Below are 19,482 nucleotides of genomic sequence, written 5' to 3'. Positions count from 1 at the left end.
CATTCAAAGGCACATCACAAAATTTCAACAATTTCTGACTTCATTTGGTATATTTCGTGCATTTACTTTTTTTTTTAGCTAGTTGACCCTAAAATTGAAAAGCACTACAAATGAACTCTGAAAATGTTGAAAGTTGGCATGCTATCATCATTTCACCCACTTAGCATGTGTTAAAAAGTTGAGAGGGCTACGACAAAAACTGGATGCACTTCGTGTACAAAACAGACAATCTCTCTCGAAGTATCAGCGTTTCGAGCGAGAACTCATCTCTTACAAAGGGATTTCATTTTTTTGAACTTATTTGAACTCCATACTTTTTGTGTGTTCAAAATGCACCATTCAAAGGCACATCACAAAATTTCAACAATTTCTGACTTCATTTGGTATATTCCGTGCATTTACTTATTTATTTTTTGAGCTAGTTGACCCTGAAATTGAAAAGCACTACAAATGAACTCTGAAAATGTTGAAAGTTGGCATGCTATCATCATTTCACCCACATAGCATGTGTTAAAAAGTTGAGAGGGCTACGACAAAAACTGGATGCACTTCGTGTACAAAACGGGCAATCTCTCTCGAAGTATCAGGGTTTCGAACGAGAACTCATCTCTTACAAGGATACTATGAAAATGAAAAGTGTTTGAAATTTAGTATATTCCATACATGCATTACATAAAAGATTTAATACATTATTACAATATTGCACCAATATTCCTATCTATTATTTCTGTTTTCTTCTGGGTCGTAGCCATGGAGAATCTTCATAATTCAGTAGGATGCTTGGGTCAGTTTTCACTTTGAAGGGCGGAATTTCATGAAACTTATTATAATCTTCTGACATGTCTGTCTTGTCATCTACTCCCACGATGTTTCTTTTCCCTGAAAGAACTATGTGGCGTTTTGGCTCATCGGACGATATCTTCTTTTGCTGATTTCTTTTTCTCGTTAATGTAGACATGTCCTTCACATAGAAAACCTGAGCGACATCATTGGCTAGGACAAACGGTTCGTCCATGTACGCAAGATTGTTGAGATCCACTGTTGTCATGCCGTACTTTTGGTCTACAACTACCCCGCCTCCTGTCAGCTTCACCCATTTGCACCGAAATAAAGGGATCTTAAAAGTAGGTCCATAGTCAAGTTCCCATATCTCCTCTATGTACCCGTAATATGTTTCCAAACAGTGCCCATTCTCGTCTGTTGCATCAAAGCGGACACCACTATTTTGGTTGGTGCTCTTTTTATCTTGGGCAACCGTGTAAAATGTATTCCCATTTATCTCATACCCTTGGAAAGTACATATAGTCGAAGATGGTGGCCTGGCCAAACAGTACAGCTCATCTTCAACGGTGTCGTCATTCATGAGATGTGTCTGCAACCAACTGCCGAAAGTCTTCTCGTGTTCCCCTTTAATCCAAGAGTCAGCCTTCCCCGGGTTTTCGGAGCGTAGAATATTCTTGTCTCTCACGATATACGGAGCCACCACGATGGAATTGTGTAGAACTGTGTAGTGTGCTTGAGAGAAAGAATGCCCGTCCATACATACTTTTGCTTTCCTTCCTAGTGTGCCTTTTCCTGTCAGCCTACCCTCATACCGAGATTCAGGAACACCAATTGGCTTAAGGTCAGGAAGAAAGTCCACACAAAACTCAATGACCTCCTCTGTTCCATAGCCCTTGGAGATGCTTCCTTCTGGCCTAGCACGGTTACGAACATATTTCTTTAAGACTCCCATGAACCTCTCGAAGGGGAACATATTATGTAGAAACACAGGACCGAGAATTCTAATCTTTTCGACTAGGTGAACTAGGAGGTGTGTCATTATATTGAAGAAGGATGGCGGGAACAACAACTCAAAGCTGACCAGACATTGGACCACATCAATCTGTAACCCTGATAGACTTTCTCGATCGATTACCTTCTGAGAAATTGCATTGAGGAATGCACATACCTTCACAATTGCCAGGCGAACATTTTCCGGTAGAATTCCCCTCAATGCAACCGGAAGCAATTGCGTCATAAGCACGTGGCAGTCATGAGACTTTAGGTTTTGGAATTTTTTGTCTTTCATATTTACGATTCCCTTTATATTCGACGAGAAGCCAGTCGGGACCTTGATACTGAACAGGACTTCAAAGAAGATTTCCTTCTCTTCCTTAGTAAGAGCGTAGCTGGCACGCCCTTGAAACTGCCCTGGATGCATGCCATCTCTTCCTTTATGACGTTCCTGGTCCTCCCGTGCTTCCGGTGTATCTTTTGACTTCCCATACAAGCCCAGGAAGCCTAGAATATTCATGCAGAGATTCTTCGTCAGGTGCATCACGTCGATTGCCGAGCGGACCTCATGGACTTCCCAGTAGGGTAGCTCCCAAAATATAGATTTCTTCTTCCACATGGGTACGCGCTTATCACGGCCGTTAGGAACAGGTCGGCTACCAGGACCCTTTCCAAAGATTACTTTTAAATCTTTGACCATATCAAATACTTCAGCACCAGTACGGATGACAGGCTTCCCCCGGGGTTCTGCCTTGCCATTGAAATGCTTGCCTTTTTTCTTTAAGGGATGCTTGGGCGGAAGAAAACGACGATTGTACGGATACACATTCTTCCTACAGTTGTCGAGATATATACTTTCTGTCTGATCCAAACAGTGCGTGCATGCATTGTATCCCTTGTTTGACTGTCCTGAAATGTTACTAAGAGCAAGCCAATCATTGATGGTTACGAAAAGCAACGCTCGAAGGTCAAATTCCTCTTGTTTGTGCTCGTCCCACACACGTACACCTGGTTCGGCCCACAGCTGTAAAAGTTCATCCACTAATGGCCTTAGGTACACATCAATATCGTTGCCGGGTTGCTTTGGACCTTGTATAAGCACTGGCATCATAATGAACTTCCGCTTCATGCACAACCAAGGAGGAAGGTTGTAGATACATAGAGTAACGGGCCAGGTGCTGTGACTGCAACTCTGCTCCCCAAAAGGATACATGCCATCTGTACTCAGACCTAACCATAAGTTCCTTGCGTCAGCTGCAAATCTCGGGAACTCTCTCTCGATTTTTCTCCACCGCCGACCATCAGCGGTGTGCCTCAACTTATCGTATTTCATACGATCTTCCATGTGCCATCGCAACAACTTCGCATGATCTTTATTTCTGAACAGACGTTTCAACCATGGTATTATAGGAGCATACCACATCACCTTGGCAGGAACCCTCTTCCTGGGTGGCTCGCCCTCAATATCACCAGGGTCATCTTTTCTGATCTTATACCGCAATGCAGTGCATACCGGGCATTTATCCATATTCTCGTACTTCTCACCGCGGTAGAGGATGCAGTCATTAGGGCATGCATGTATCTTCTGCACGTCTAATCCTAGAGGGCAGACAAGCTTCTTTGCTTCGTACGTGCTGGCAGGCAATTCGTTCTTTCTTGGAAGCATCTTCTTCATTAGTACCAGCAACTTTTCGAATGACGAGTCAGTCACACCGGTCTCTGCCTTCCACTTCAGCAATTCCAGTGTGCTACCCAGCTTCTTCTGGCCATCTTCACAAGTTGGGTACAACAATTTGTTGTGGTCCTGTAACATCTGCTCGAACTGCAACCTCTCCTTTTCCGTGTCGCAACCTCGCCGTGCATCAGAAATGACCCGGCCAAGATCATCAGCGGGCTCATCTGGTTCCCGTTCTTCATCCTGATCTTCTTCTTCATTGTCTTCCATTGCGGTATCAGCATACTCAGGGAACATAGATCGGTAGTTGTCATCATCGTTCTCTTCTTCTTCATCGTCGTCTTCCATCATAACCCCTCTTTCTCCATGCTTGGTCCAAACATTATAGCCCGACATAAAACCGGACCAAAGCAGGTGGCTCTGAATGACTCTTGAGGAAGTGTAATCCTTCTCATTCCGACATTCAACACATGGACAAAACATATAGCCACCACCATGCTTGTTCGCATCGGCTGCATCTCGAAAAGAATGCACGCCTTCTCTGTAAGCGGTTGTGCGTCAATCACCGTACATCCATGGATGGCTCATCTCTGCGTTATACGACAGTATATCAAATACAATCACGATCCTAAAAATTAGTACCGTATCCATGGATGACTCTAACACACATTTCAACAAACACCTCTAGTGCATAAAAAAAAGTGGAGAGCAAGCACCCACCCACAATCCTGCATCCAAGAAAAATGCAACGAAGTGGGGAGAGGGGGGCTGTGCTATATATAGGCAGAGGACTTTAGTCCCGGTTTGAGACACAAACCGGGACTAAAGGTGGCGCACATGCGGGCTGCCCACCGCGTAGCCCTTTAGTCCCGGTTTGGGACACGAACCGGGACTAAAGGTTCCTTACGGGCCGGGACTATAGCCTCGAGGGAGGCATAGGGAATTGGGGCGACGTGGCCGGGCCTTTAGTCCCGGCCCAGAGGCAGGCCGGGACTAAAGGGTCCCGGCCAAAGGCCCGTTTTCTACTAGTGCTTCCCTTCTACTGCTACATCACTACACACCACACCTGACCGAGTAAGATGCACGCACACACAGCAACCTGCTGTTGATCTACTGTCAGAGAAGCACGGCGCAGCACCACGGCGAATCTAAGGCGGAGCCGAGGGGAGAAGGAAGGGGAGGTTGCTCCTCACCTTGGGGAAGGAAGGAGGGGTCCCGATTGGAGCAGAGGCCCCGGCCGGAGAGGAAGAAGGTGCGCGGAGAAGATCTTGCTGCAGGTCGACGCGGAGGAAGAAGTTCACTGGGGCCGAGGCGTTGACGAGGTCGAGCTCGTCGGTGTGGTCGCTCCCCGACCCTACCGACGACGGGAATGGAACGTGGGGTCGAACCCCGAGCTCCTGGACATGGCCGCCGGCGCTGGTCGACGATGGGGACGACGATCGACGGCGACGACCTGCTGTCTCTCTTGGTCTGAACCTACAGGGACTCACCTGCCGATGGGAGAAGAGAGAAAGGGAAAGAAGAGAGGTGGCGGCAGTGAACTGGGGAGAGGAGGAACCCTAGGAGGAGGGGGAGGCACGGACGCCAACGAATATAAAGGGGGCCTCGACGTTGGCGTCCTCACGGCGTCAGCACGCGCTCTCTGTTGGCCTGACGGAAAGGTGCAGGGGGAGACACGGCGTCAGAGGAGGAAGGAGGTCGCGGGAGTGGGCTCCTGTGTGCGAGGGAGGGGTTAGATGGGCCAGCCATGTGGGAGGGAGCCCAAAGGTGGCGGCAGATAAGGGAAAATAAATCCCTTAGATATCCTATTTACAGAAATAACAAATAGAGAAGAAAGAAATGCACATCGAAATATACAAGTGATAAAAATATCACAAGCACATTCCTGGACATAGAAAAATAAGACCTATTTAAATAAAACAAGAACAAGATTTTTAGGAGCAAGCAATATTTCACAAAACAGAATTAATGCCACTGTTTTGTATTTATTGCACCTGTTTAAAACACTTTTTAAAATCACCAAACTTGCACAACTTAACACCCACAATATCCCCTAATTAACAGACATTTTTAAACCAGTTTAGGAGCAAGTAAATATTTGAACTAGGGAATAAAGAGAGAAAAGGGTCTTTGAATTGAGAAGGGCTTTGGAGTAAACAACCACCACATCATATCTACTCATCCCACATATCATGAGCATCACACATGAACTCACAAGATCACAACTCAAGGAAGCATAAGACCACAAAGCAACATCACAAGACATGACATGAAATGATATGTTATGCATGCATGCAAGGAAAGGAAGTAATAAGGGACACACATGAAATCATGGCTCAAAATGACAACATCATATCGAAGACAAGGTGGACCCACTTGCAATAGGTTCCAAATAGGGAAGGTTTACACTTGGGGCACTACATCATACCTCTCAACAAGGGCACAAGCATGAGATCCCAATTTCATCTCTTGGATCATCACGTATGTCCTGCGACGTTTGAAACGTCTTTAACGCCTTAATTCTAAGTCGTTCAAGCAATATCACTGAACTATCATGTAGTTATCAAAAACGTGTATGTCGGATGTTCGGAACATCCATAGATCACGCTTGGGGTTCAGCACACCGAGCGGTGCGTTAAGGACATAAGCCTTATGTTTAGCAATGAGGAAAATCCTCAGTTAATGGACCGAGTCCGCATAATTGCTACTTCTGTCTTTCTACCATATTTTATCTAGGAACGTATCAAATACCGTAGAGCTATAGTGTAAGTTACAACATAATTTGCAAAGACCTATTTGACTATGTTCATGATAATTAAGTTCATCTAATGAACTCCCACTTAGATCGACATCTCTCTAGTCATCCAAGTGTTACACGATCCACGTCGACCAGCCCATGTCTGATCATCACGTGAGACGGACTAGTCATCAATGGTGAGCATCTCCATGTTGATCGTATCAACCATACGACTCATGTTCGACCTTTCGGTCTCCTGTATTCGAGGCCATGTATGTACATGCTAGGCTCGTCGAGTCAACCTAAGTGTTCTGCGTGTGTAAACTGGCTTACACCCGTTGTATGCGAACGTTAGAATATATCACACCCGATCATCACGTGGTGCTTCGAGACAACGATCCTTCGCAACGGTGCACACTTAGGGGAATACTTTCTCAAAAATTTCATGAGGGATCATCTTATCTTTGCTACCGTCGTTCTAAGCAATAAGATGTAAAAAACATGATAAACATCACATGCAATCATATAGTGACATGATATGGCCATTATCATCTTGCTCCTTTGATCACCAACTTCGGGGCACCATGATCATCATCGTCACCGGCATGACACCATGATCTCCATGAAGTCGTCATGCCAATCTATTACTTCTACTACTATAGCTAACATTTATCAATAAAGTAAAGTAACTAACATGGCGTTGCATCTCATACAATAAATTAAGACAACTCCTATGGCTCCTGTCGGTTGTCATACTCATCGACATGCAAGTCGTGAATCCTATTACAAGAACATGATTAATCTCATACATCACATATGCAACATCACATTCTTTTGGTCATATCACATCACATAGCATACCCTGCAAAAACAAGTTAGACGTCCTCTAATTGTTGTTGCAAGTTTTACGTGGCTGATTAGGGTTTCTAGCAAGAACGTTTTTTACCTACATGGCAGCCACAACGATGATATGCCAATGCTATTTACCCTTCATAAGGATCCTCTTCATCGAATCAGATCCGACTAAAGTGGGAGAGACAGACACCCGCTAGCCACCTTATGCAACTAGTGTTGGAAATTTCTTTTGTTTAACTTGTTTCAACTCCAGACTTTTTGAGCATTCAATATGCACCATTTCAAGCCACATCCTCAAATTTCAACAGTTTCTAACTTCAGTTGCTATTTTTCATGTGTTTAATGATTTTTTTAGGGAAATGACCCTGAAATTAAAAAACACTAGAAATGAACTCTAAAAAGGTTTAAACTTGGCATGGTATCATCATTTCACACACATAGCATGTGCTAAAAAGTTGAGAGGATTACGACAAAAGCTGAATACACTTCGTATACAAACTTGACCATCTACTTCAGAGTATGAGGGTTTCGGACGAAAACTCATATGTTACACGGGCATTTCATTTTTGTTAACTTGTTTTAACTCCAGACTTTTTGTGCATTCAGTATGCACAATTCCAAGCCACATCCTCAAATTTCAACAGTTTCTAACTTCAGTTGCTATTTTTCATGCATTTAATGATTTTTTTTAGGTAAATGACCCTAAAATTAGAAAGCACTACAAATGAACTCTAAAAAGGTTGAAACTTGGCATGGTATCATCATTTAAAAAGTACTACAAATGAACTCTAAAAAGTTAAGAGGATTACGATAAAAACTGAATGCACTTCGTGTACAAACTTGGCCATCTACTTTCGAGTATAAGGGTTTCGAACGAAAACTCATATGTTACACGGGCATTTCATTTTTGTTAACTTGCTTCAACTCCAGACTTTTTGTGCATTCAAGAAAAAGAAGAAGTGAAGCGACGAGCTATTCAAGAAAATGAAGAACCGAAGCGATGTAATGAGAACCTGCAAAATAAAGTGGATATGCATGAACGACTTCTCTTGGTACTTGAAAATTTGTGTACATATTTCAGATTCATTGTTCAAATAACCAGCTATTATAATGTTGCATATTTGTTCATAGGCCATTTTTAAGGAGATGGGAAAAGAACTACCAGAGGAGCTACGCCAAGGAGGAAGTTCCCAACCACATGTAAGTACATTGCTTTCTGAATTTTTTTTATCCAAGTGAACTGAACATAACAGCAGCATCCCATGTATAATAAATGTGGCATCAACAAAGAAATGCCAAGTTGCCAGCAGTAAAATCAGATTGAAATATTTTGCTTATAATTTTAATTGCAGCACTCCATTTTCATGATTGTGGCATCAACAAAATCAAACAAACTGCAATATAAAGCACTTGTAAGTTATAACTGCAAAGAAATGACACTGCACCAATGGCAACATCAGGAAAATGACTACTAACGTTGTTGGCGAAATCTGTCCAAACTGAATGTGTTGACGGTTTACTCACAAAAGGCCATGTGGATTTTCTACCTGATTGTTTGCTACAACTTCTAATTGAGCCGATTTTTCTTGCTTCATGACCTCTCCTGGTTTGTCTAAATAAATAATGCGATGTAGGGGGCACGAATTCATCTCATATCGGAACCCGAACGCTTGATGACAACACCGGTGATGATTATTCTGATGGAACTGTTGGCACCGACAACTCGAGTGGAAATATGAACGACCTATTCGTGCATCTAACCTTCACTGCAACAACCAGGAAAGCGACACTTAGAGTGGTAGCGATGGTAACCTGGGTAGTGCCTTTGTTGACATAGAGCATGGTAAGAAGACTTTGGAACTAATGGCGGTGTTGGTAACAGAGTAACATCTTCGTAGTTGCAATAGACACTAGAAATAGCAGAGTATCCTGTGGAGTAAAACTTTAGTGAAGTATTTTTACTCCACTAAGTTTTGACCGGACCTAGCCGATCCCCTATATATAACGGAGTAAAACTTATAGTTGCCTATCCATTTTGTCAAACACTTGGTATGCATTGTGTAAAATACATCAGCCGCCGCTCAAACTGTTGGTGTCGGGTATATATATCTAGCGATGGTGATGCAGTGAATCCCTTGTAATTTCTACATTGATGAAATCACCAACTTTCCAACTGTTGGTGCCGGGTATACCTTGAAAATTCAGATAAAAGTCCAGGTATCCTAGCGAGGATAGAACATAGATGCAAAGGGCAGCTGTAGTCGTGGGTGCTGCAGTCGCAGCGGTACTCGCTGCTGAAATCTAGCAGCTTGACCTTCATACACATATACATAAGTGGAGAAGAGGATGTCGCGGTCACAGTAGTACTCGCGGCTGCCATGTAGCGTTTAGGGTTTGGAAGTGGATTTCGCCATCTCATGAGTTGCGGCCATGTAGTGTTTAGTTTGCAACATGGCCATGTAATCACTGTTTGGACTAGGGATGTCTAGGGAATTTTCGCTACCAAATATTTTTGTAGATCATTCATAAAGATGGTTCGAGACAAGTTTCAAGTGCTGATAAAACAAAACATGCATGGTGCACATATCATGCAGTGTTTGCTGAAAAAATCGAGTTCAACAATTTATGTCTATGATCAATCTCGATGATAAGAAGCAAAAAAAATTCAAAAAATACAAACATAGTGCTCAGCATGCAATAGGATGGATGTCTAATAGAGACCAAAAGAACAGTAGTGCCTTCTCCAAAGCCGGAAGATTCAGATATAGTCACTAGTCAAACCCAATCATGCACAAGTGTGCCATCACCTGCAAATAGGGCTTATTGTGGCGTGAGTTCCATACGCACAACGATGGTGGCACTTATACCGGCAGCTGGAAGCAAGACCTTGGGCACAAGGAATGGGAAGCCATCATCGGGAAGCCCATCATACAGATCAGTGTTCTTCAATTGGAACTCGGTAGCCTGGGAGTAGCCCGTTTTGGTGCATGACAATGCCAGCCCGCACTTGAACTTAGTTCGAGGAATGTGAGGCTGGACGCAGCAGACCTTGATGACACCACCGGAGGGCTCCAGCTTCATGCAGACCAGGAAAAGGTGTCCATCCTGACCCACAAGAGCGGTTGCTGCTGTGGGAGGATAAGCATTGACGTGCATGTATATCCCGAACCACTCGCTGTATGGAACTTCCAGGGAGCGCAAATTGTGCTTGGCTGAGAAATGCTCCACGAGCATTGCAGTTGGTCCGCTGAAGCCGCAGTCGGCTATGGGACAGAAGCATGGCGCGTGCGGACTGTTGGCACTGATCCGTCGTCAATGCAGCGATCCGCTGATCTGATATGCTGCAGCACACAAAGAGCAGGCAGGCAGGCTACCTGGTGGATGGATACTTCAGGTAGTACTAACACTTGTACGTACGCTGCGGCACAAAGAGCAAACAAGCAGCCTAGTAGCTGGATGGATTTTATCCTGGCTAGCTAGCTTCGATGGAGTCGCCAGAACAAACGAGGCTAAAACATACTTGACGCGAGTTGATTGCCAGAGGCTCGTATCGAGCCTTTGATTGTATTGCTTTGATCTTGGTGGTTCAAAATACTACAGGGGTATACGAGTATATAAAGGAGCTAGCCTATGAAGCTAACCTAGCCTAATACGACTCGGATGCGATTGTTCCAGTCCGAGCCGGACATGGACTTACATGGTGGTTAATTCCAACAATCACCCCCTAAACACGATGTCCTCATTTTACAGCTTGGACGCCGATCCTTCTCCGCATCTCTGTAAACTTCTGTCGTCCCAAAGACTTGGTCAGGATATCTGCAAGCTGATCGTCGGTGCAAACGTAGTTGACTTCAATCTTGCCTTCTTCCACGCACTGTCGTATGTAGTGATACCTTATATCTATGTGCTTACTCCTGTCATGATGCACTGGATTCTTACACAGGGCAATCGCAGACTTGTTGTCAACATTGAGCACCACTCTTTCAGGTTATTTATCTGTGAGGTCACCGAGTAGCCTTTCTAGCCACACACACCTTGACCCGCTGCGGTTGCAGCTGCTATATACTCTGCTTCGCAGGACGATAATGCGACCACCTTCTGCTTTTGTGATAGCCAAGTTACTATGCTCCTGCCCAAGAAATATGCCAGACCCGAGGTACTTTTATGGTCATCCACATCTCCTGCCAGGTCGCTATCACTGTAGCCAAGTAGCTCCACCATCTCCTTCTTTTTCTCTCTCAAATAGACACAACCGAAGTTTGTTGTCCCTTTGATGTACCTGAGTATATGTTTGACAACTGCCCAATGTTCAGTCGTGGGTGCTTCCATGAAGCGACTCACTATGCCAACGGAATAGGCCAAGTCCGGTCGTGTATTCACCAGATACCTTAGGCTTCCGACCACACTTCTATAATCCGTTGCATCAACCGCAGGGGCTTCACTCCTTTTGCTAAGTTTAAGCCGAGGCTCCATTGGAGCATAAGTTGGTTTGCAATCCTCCATGCTACAACTTTCAAGTATCTTCTTTGCATATGCCTCTTGACATAGTGTGATCCCGTTCGGCTTTTGTTGTACGTCGATCCGTAGGTAGTATGTCAAGAGCCCTAGATCACTCATCTTGAATAGCTCCTTCATTTGTAGCTTGAATCTTGCAATCTCCTCTTCGTCTGCTCCAGTTATCAAGAGATCATCAACATAGATGCCCACTAAGAGACGATCCTTGCCTTTACCTCGCTTGTACATAGCATGTTCGAGTGGACTTTTCTCAAAACCAAGAGAAATCAATGTACGGTCAAGCTTGATGTTCCATGCCCGAGGAGCTTGATGTAGCCCGTATAATGCCTTGTGTAGCTTCAACACCTTGTGTTCTTCTCCTTCTTTGATGTACCCCGGTGGTTGCTTCACGTATACTTCTTCTTCCAACTCCCCGTTCAAAAATACGGATTTTACATCCATGTGATGTAGCCTCCAAGATTCTTGAGCCGCGAGAGCTATAACTAGCCTCACTGATTCCATCCTTGTGACTGGAGCGAACACTTCCTCGAAGTCCACACCTTGCTCTTGCACGAATCCTTTAGCTACGAGCCGAGCTTTATGCTTGACCAAGTTTCCTTCAGCATCCTTCTTGACTTTATACACCCACTTGAGCCCTATGGATTTGTGACCGTTGGGAAGATCAGCGAGCTCCCATACTTTGTTGTCTCGTATTGATCCCAACTCTTCATCCATAGCACGACGCCAACACTCCTCAGTATTTGCTTCTTCAAATTTTGTCGGTTCCTCGACGCTAAGCAAACATTGTCGTCCTCTTCTTATAACTTTGACAGGATTAATAGTTCGAAGTGCTTCCTTCGGATATAAATCCACCACTGGTCGAAGACGAACTGGTGTCGGCGGACGTTCCCTTGTCTCCTGTTCTGTCGAAGACGAGGAATTTTCATCTTGTGGAGTTGCCAAACTCCTGTTTTCTGGCGATCTAGGTTCTCCAGAATTAATTGCAGGTACATGTGAACCTTCAAGTCCACGTGCATGCCTTCCTGTCTCACATCTAGCTTGAGTAGGAGCCAGATTCTGGCCACGTCCAGGCTGTGGACTTCCAGGCGCAGCTCCCAGGCTGCTCCCCTGTGGTACGCAGTCACTTGGTCGAGCGCTTCGAGCATTGCTTGGTGTGTTGCACGAGCCATCGCATGCCTCGGCTGCCGCGTCCTGCTGCGTGCCTTGGCGCGCCTCTATCCCTGCTTTATCTGGCGCGTTCGGCTGCGCTCCGTTGTCGAGAGAATCACTCGGCGTCGTTGTAGTCTCCGGTTGATTATCGGCATGCTCGTATTCGTTGTAAACAACGTGAAAGATTTCATCAGAGATCGGGTATACCGGCTCGGTAGAGTTCCAATTCCATGACCTTGCTTCTTCAAAGACCACGTCACGCGTCACAACCACCTTATTGGTAGAGGGGTTGCACGCACGGTACGCCTTCGAGCCTGCTTCATAGCCAACCAATATCATTGGAGTACTCCGATCCGCCAACTTACTTGTATGCCCGGCCACCGTCTTCACATGCGCCACACACCCGAAAGTACGAAGATGATCAACCGCGGGCTTATGCCCGTACCATGCTTCGTACGGCGTCATCCCAACCACACTCTTGGTTGGAGCCCGATTCAGCAAATAAACGGCCGTATTGACCGCCTCACCCCAAAACTTGCCCGGGATCCCTTTGCTCTTCATCATGCTTCGTACCATCGCCACCACGGTTTGATTCCTCCGTTCCACAACACCGTTTTGCTGCGGTGAATATGGCGCCGTAAGATACCGCTTGATCCCATGTGCTTCGCAAAATTCTGTGAATTCACGAGACTTGAACTCACCCCCCCCCCCCCGATCGGTACGGAGGGCCTTCAGCTTGGCTTCGGATTCTACCTCGGCCGCCATCTTTACTTTCCTGAAGGCTTGCAAAGCTTGGTCCTTCGTCTTCAACAACATAATCCACATGTATCTGCTGAAGTCATCGATGATGACTAAGAAGTATTTGTTCCCAGCTGGGGTAGCCGGTGTAATGGGTCCGCACAAGTCTCCATGGACCAACTCAAGAGCTTTACTTGCTCTAAAGTTTCCCTCTCTCGGGAACGAGGCCCGCCTTTGTTTCCCAACAAGGCGACCGTCGCACACTTGCTCAACATGATCAATGCACGGTAGGCCACGTACCATCTCCTTTTGTCCAAGTTGCCGAAGAGCCTGGAAATTTAGATGACCGTAGCGCGCGTGCCACTTCCATGCCGAGTCCTCCATGCTTGACAAGAGACATACTGGATCCACACGATCCAAGTTGAGGACGTAGAGTCTGTTTGGCAACCTCTGCACCTTCATGATCAGCATCCTCTGACGGTCATACCCCCATAGATAGCCATCTTCGAGCACAATCTTGCAACCACGCTCCTCGAGCTGGCCAAGACTTATGATGTTGCTCTTTAGCTTGGGAATATAGTACACATCTGTGAGTACCTTGTGACCGCCATTCTTCAGCTCAAACAGGACAGTACCTCGCCCTGTGATGTCAACGGTCCGCCCGTCACCGAACCGAACCGTGCCTCCAACCGAGAGATTTAGCTCAGAAAACTGGTCCTTGTCACCGGTCATGTGGTTGCTTGCTCCCGTGTCGAGGTACCACACGTGCCTCGCCGTGTTCACCCTCTTCTTGTCATGAAGGTAAACCTTCTCTTCGTCGAGCGTGACAACCTCGGTAGCCGGTGCCTTCGGAGCTGGACCATCCTCGTCCATAAGCTCGCATACTTCGACCATGAGCATCATATCGCTATCATCGCCTCCCTTGGCCATGAGAGCTTTTTCCTTCGGTGGACTCTTGCAATCAGACTTGAAGTGACCGAGGATTCCACAGTTGTGACACCTTACTTTTTTTATGTCAAATTTTCTCCTTGGTTTTCTAGCCTTTTCTTCCTGTCTAGCGAGGTCCTTTTTCGCCGGGCTTTGCTTCTCCTTTGCTTTACTACCGCTTGTGGATCCACCTTGCTTTCCTTTCGACAAGGCCATCCATTGCGCCATTGTAAGCATGAGATGCTCACTCTCCTTTGAATCGCCGAAGCTGAGACGAATTCTCTCGTCGTGGGCCTTGAACCTTCCGACGAGATCCTCGACCGTGAGAGTGTTCAGGTCAAGACATTGCTCGATCGACGTGACGATTTGGATGTAGCGTGCCGGCGCGGCACGCAAAAATCGTCGGACGATCGCAACTTCTTCTAGAGTTGAACCATAGCCGCGTATGCCGTTGACGAGGGTCTTGAGACGGGAGGCAAACTGATCAACCGTCTCGCTTTCCTCCATCTTCAGGCACTCGTAGCTTCTCATGAGGGACTGAAGGTGTGCTTCCTTGACACGGTCATGACCCTGGTGCAGGATCTTGATGGTCTCCCATGCCTCCTTCGCCGTTTTCTTTCCGACGAGGTGTTGCAGCACATCCTTCGGCATGACGGAGTAGATCGCCGTTAACGCCTGACGATCCGTCCGGTACTTTGCCATGCCCTTCGCGTACTCAGCGCCGCCGGGATCGACAACTTCCCAGAATTCCGCTCCCTCCATCGCGACCTCCATGTTCATCGCCCATAGTGCGTAGTCCTCTCGATCCAGCCGGGGGAATTGCGACCCCCCAACCATCGGCATCGGTGCTCTAGCTCCCGCCACAACGATCTCCTTGCCCGGGTTTGACATGATCCTTCGATTGCTTTCCAAAGATCACGCCAATAAACCAAGCTCTAGATACCAATTGTTGGCACTGATCCGTCGTCAATGCAGCGATCCGCTGATCTGATACGCTGCAGCACACAAAGAGCAAGCAAGCAGGCTACCTGGTGATGGATACTTCAGGTAGTACTAACACTTGTACGTACGCTGCGGCACAAAGAGCAAACAAGCAGCCTAGTAGCTGGATGGATTTTATCCTGGCTAGCTAGCTTCGATGGAGTCGCCAGAACAAACGAGGCTAAAACATACTTGACGCGAGTTGATTGCCAGAGGCTCGTATCGAGCCTTTGATTGTATTGCTTTGATCTTGGTGGTTCAAAATACTACAGGGGTATACGAGTATATAAAGGAGCTAGCCTATGAAGCTAACCTAGCCTAATACGACTCGGATGCGATTGTTCCAGTCCGAGCCGGACATGGACTTACATCGTGGTTAATTCCAACACGGACAATCTTTCTCATGGTCTTCTTTTTGGTAGTATTTTATCCTCGCTGGGCATCCATTGGGGCAAGCAGATTTGAGGGATTCAACCACATCTTCTAGCCTGTGGCAGCGATTGTAGACTGTGGAAAGGGAGCAGAAGCAGCAGTTGCCTGGGAGCTTGTCATGGCAAGAGGAACATATGGTATGACCCTGAGTGCACTGACGAAACAGAAACAACAAATCAGTGGGACGCATATGATATGATCAAATGAACCGGTAAGTTGATATGCTAATAATTAGAAAATGCACCGGTATGTGTTCATCCGATGTCATGATGTTCTGATTCTTGAGAGATGACAACCCTGACTTGCAATTTTGCAACTACAAATTTCCAATCCAAAAACTTCAAATCTGCTAACCACCCTTCCGGATTCTAATTAACTAAATAATTATGCTAATGAGAATCAGTGCATATGATATGAACCAGTTGCATATGTTATAATCACACAGAGGAACAGATACAACGAATCAGCGCATATGATATGAATCGGTAATTATTAGTCTAATCAGAAAAATGAAACGATCTGTTTTTGCAAGGCATTTGGACTAAGTTGTGCATCTGATGTCATGTAGTTCTGATTCCTGAGAACTGTCAACCTTGACCTGCAACTTTGCAACTAAAAAATTACAATCCAACAATCTGCTAATCACCCTTCCGGATTCTCCTGAACTAAATAACTTCGGGGAAAATCCTACAGTTTAGGGACCAAATTAGACGAACTGGAAGTAGTATAATAATAATCGAATCTAGTAATTAACGAAATTCGAGATATTATAAGACACCCAGATAGTTGCTCAGATCTATTTATATGCCATCGTCTCTGAGAATCTCCTAGGGCATGAGTTGTACCAGCGGACACCAAATCAAACACAGGGGATCTTAGTATTACCTGGAAAATGGGAGGGCGCAGGGGGTGGCAGCAGACGGCGCAGTCGAGCACGTCGAGGTCGTCCATGGTGAAGACGGGCGCAGTCGAGCACGTCGAGGTCGTCCATGGTGAAGACGGGCGCCGCCCTCATCCTCTGCTGGCTGGCAGTACCGCCGGCCTCATCTTTCTCCCTCTCCTGCCGCTTTCTCATCGCTTCCTCCCTTCCTTCCGCCGGCGGCGAGGCCATCCGCCGGATCGCAGACGCAGAGGTTTCTGGTTGCTGGGCTGGAAGCGAGCCGCCTCTCTCTGTCTTGTCTTGGGATCGCCCCCTTTATTCGGTCTTGTGTCTGGCCGGCGTTGTAGGTGGCAGCCGAAAGAGATAGGTCAGAAGCTGGGCCGAGCAATGGCCCAAATACAAGAAAGAGTACACACGACTTACTTCTCTACACTCTACACGCACATAACACCTGCTGTGCAGACTAAAGGAAAAAAAAAAAGAAAAACATAACACCTCTTGTGAAATTAGAAAAAGGGCTTGCAATGCGTCGGCCAGCGGATCTTTCTAAAAGCTCTTCCATCCAACGAGCCGTCCGAATTGAGTTAAATGCATGAGCGGTCCTCAAAGTTTACGAGATGTGTCAAGTTGGTCTCAAATCTATGAAAATGCACGGCTAGGTCCTAAATGTTATGTAAGTGATTCATTCTAGGTCCTTTTCTCGTTTGGGTCGTGAATATTTGCATTTGAACCCTTATAAATACTCTGTGTTTCTATTCCCAGTCCCTAGGTTTGCTCTCCCCCAGCTCTCTTCTCCAGCCGCCATGTCTCTCGCCGGAAGCTCGTCGGGTGGCAAGAGATTGAAGGCTTCCTCGTCGGTTGCACCGCTCCCGGTAGCTTTAGGACCCAGACGGCATGCACCTCTCAGGTCACCGCTACCGTTAGTTCCGTGTCCGTGCTGTCAAATGCGTCGCATGGTTCGGTGCGTTTTCAGATCAGAAGCTAATTCAGGACGTGTGTTCTACAAGTGCCTAATCATGGCGTAAGTTTCTCACTAGAAAATTTGGGTTTTCATTTGGATTTGAAAGCTGATTGCATCCATTGATTTTTCTTTCTGAAGAAGGGGGTGAATCCTTCCAATCACTACTACTGGGAAGACGGGGAGGATAGCTATGTTGATTTCCTAATCGCAAATGGATTCATCGCTGGTGGTGTCACTGCATCTGTTGATTATTCGGGTGGTGACTTTGGGATTGAAGCAATTGAGGAAATCACTGTCTTCACTGCCACTATCTAAGCCAATGTGAGCTTCTCCTTCTGCTGCTTGTCTCCTCTCGCTTCTTCTAGGCTCATGCCCAACATTTCTGTTGCTGCTGCTCCTACTGCATTGGTGGAACCCTGCTACTGCTACTTTGTACATTACATGTAGCAGAATTGGGGCTCAACATTGAAGAAAGATTTGGTGTGCCAGTAAGTTGAATGCCATCCAGTACATTGTGATATGCCATATCTTTGTGGTCGACAAACATCTGGAAAAACTGAAACTTTGGAACCACAACGATCATGCTTAGAGTGTCAGTGTCACTGTCGACAATGCGAAGGCCTGTACCTAGGTTCTTTCCAGGTAGCAGCCAGTACAAACTATAATTTGCTAACTCAGAATATCCTAGTTGCTGCATAAAATCCCTAAGCCACAAAGGCGACCAAGTGTCTGCTTCACATCCATCAAAACGAGCAATTTTGCCATCGACAGAAGATTTGGACGAGCCTAATCCGCAAAAGAATCCACCATAGTTGATTTCTACTGTGAAGAGCTCCTCAAGTGGGCCTAAATATCAGGAATCTAGTCAAAAACTACAACTATTTCGACCTACTTGGGATGGGGTTGCGATAGGGTTAGGTTACTTACCGTAGCGCAGCGGAGGATCGCCGGGTCGCCGTAGCAGGAGCCCCTTGCTTGCGGGCGCCATTCATGCGGCCGCCGCGTCGGGGGCGACCGCCTCAGCTATCTGCCGCCGGAGACGCAACACCATCGCCGCCGGTCGCCTCCCAAATCGCCAGAGACAGACAGAGGGGTTGGAGAGGAGCGGGACCGCGGTCGCTATTGAATTAGATTTGGGGGGCTTCATGCAAATATCGGCGGTGACGTGGCGTGGGTCAAAGCTAGTCAGACGAGAAAAGGACATGCGATGAATCACTTACGTAACATTTAAGACCCAGACATGCATTTTCATATACTCCCTCCGGTCCTTTTTACTCCGCATATTAGATTTGGGTCAAGTCAAACTTTATAAAGTTTGACCAGATATATATTAAAAAATATCAACATCTACAATACCAAATATACATATCATGAAACTACCTTTCATAATGAATCTAACAATATTTATTTGACATTGTGAATATTGATACATGTTTCTATAAATTTGGTCAAAGTAGAGATACTTTGACTTCGGACAAAACTAATATGCAGACTAAAAAGGGCCGGAGGGAGTATTTGGGACCAACTTGACCCATCTCGTAAACTTTGAGAACCGCGCATGCATTTAACTCGTCCGAATTCATTGATAGAGATATTTGTTTCTGCTTTTTTATTCGTACAACAAAACCTTTGTTGCAGGATCCGCTCTTCTTTAATTTTCTGCAACAGAACACTTGTTGCACACCGACGCCTATCAGCCCCCTTCTTTTAATGGGTAGGAATATTTAAGGTTTATTTCAAAAATATTTAATATGTATTTCAAAGAAATGTTCAAAACATGTATTTGAAAAATGTTAGGAGGAATGCGCTGACGGCCTAGGGGTCAACTTCCTCCCCTCCCCCACCCCCTTTCCCAC

General features: G+C 46.0%; 1 protein-coding gene across 1 annotated transcript; it reads right to left on the bottom strand.

Annotated features, from left to right (window-relative positions):
- Positions 1 to 9,863: 9,863 nt before the first annotated feature.
- On the bottom strand, positions 9,864 to 17,013 carry LOC123441302 (E3 ubiquitin-protein ligase SINA-like 3). Its single transcript, XM_045117783.1, has 4 exons — positions 16,791 to 17,013; positions 16,671 to 16,753; positions 15,743 to 15,939; positions 9,864 to 10,335 (listed from the first exon to the last, which is right to left on the bottom strand). Exons 1-4 carry the CDS (start codon positions 16,894 to 16,896, stop codon positions 9,864 to 9,866), a joined length of 858 nt encoding a protein of 285 aa, XP_044973718.1. The 5' UTR covers positions 16,897 to 17,013.
- Between the last annotated feature and the right edge of the window lie 2,469 nt (positions 17,014 to 19,482).

Source organism: Hordeum vulgare, chromosome 3H (genome assembly GCF_904849725.1).
Source record: "Hordeum vulgare subsp. vulgare chromosome 3H, MorexV3_pseudomolecules_assembly, whole genome shotgun sequence".
In the NCBI taxonomy this organism is placed as follows: Eukaryota; Viridiplantae; Streptophyta; class Magnoliopsida; order Poales; family Poaceae; genus Hordeum; species Hordeum vulgare.
This window is presented reverse-complemented; position numbering and strand designations above follow the sequence as displayed.

Excerpts from the sequence above, each read along its gene's own strand:
- LOC123441302 (XM_045117783.1), bottom strand. The coding sequence starts at position 16,896 with ATGGCCTCGCCGCCGGCGGAAGGAAGGGAGGAAGCGATGAGAAAGCGG. Across the intron at positions 16,754-16,790 it reads CCAGCAGAGGATGAGGGCGG|CTGCGCCCGTCTTCACCATG; the intron begins CGCCCGTCTTCA and ends CGACGTGCTCGA. Across the intron at positions 10,336-15,742 it reads GACCATGAGAAAGATTGTCC|TCCGCACGCGCCATGCTTCT; the intron begins GTGTTGGAATTA and ends CAGTGCCAACAG.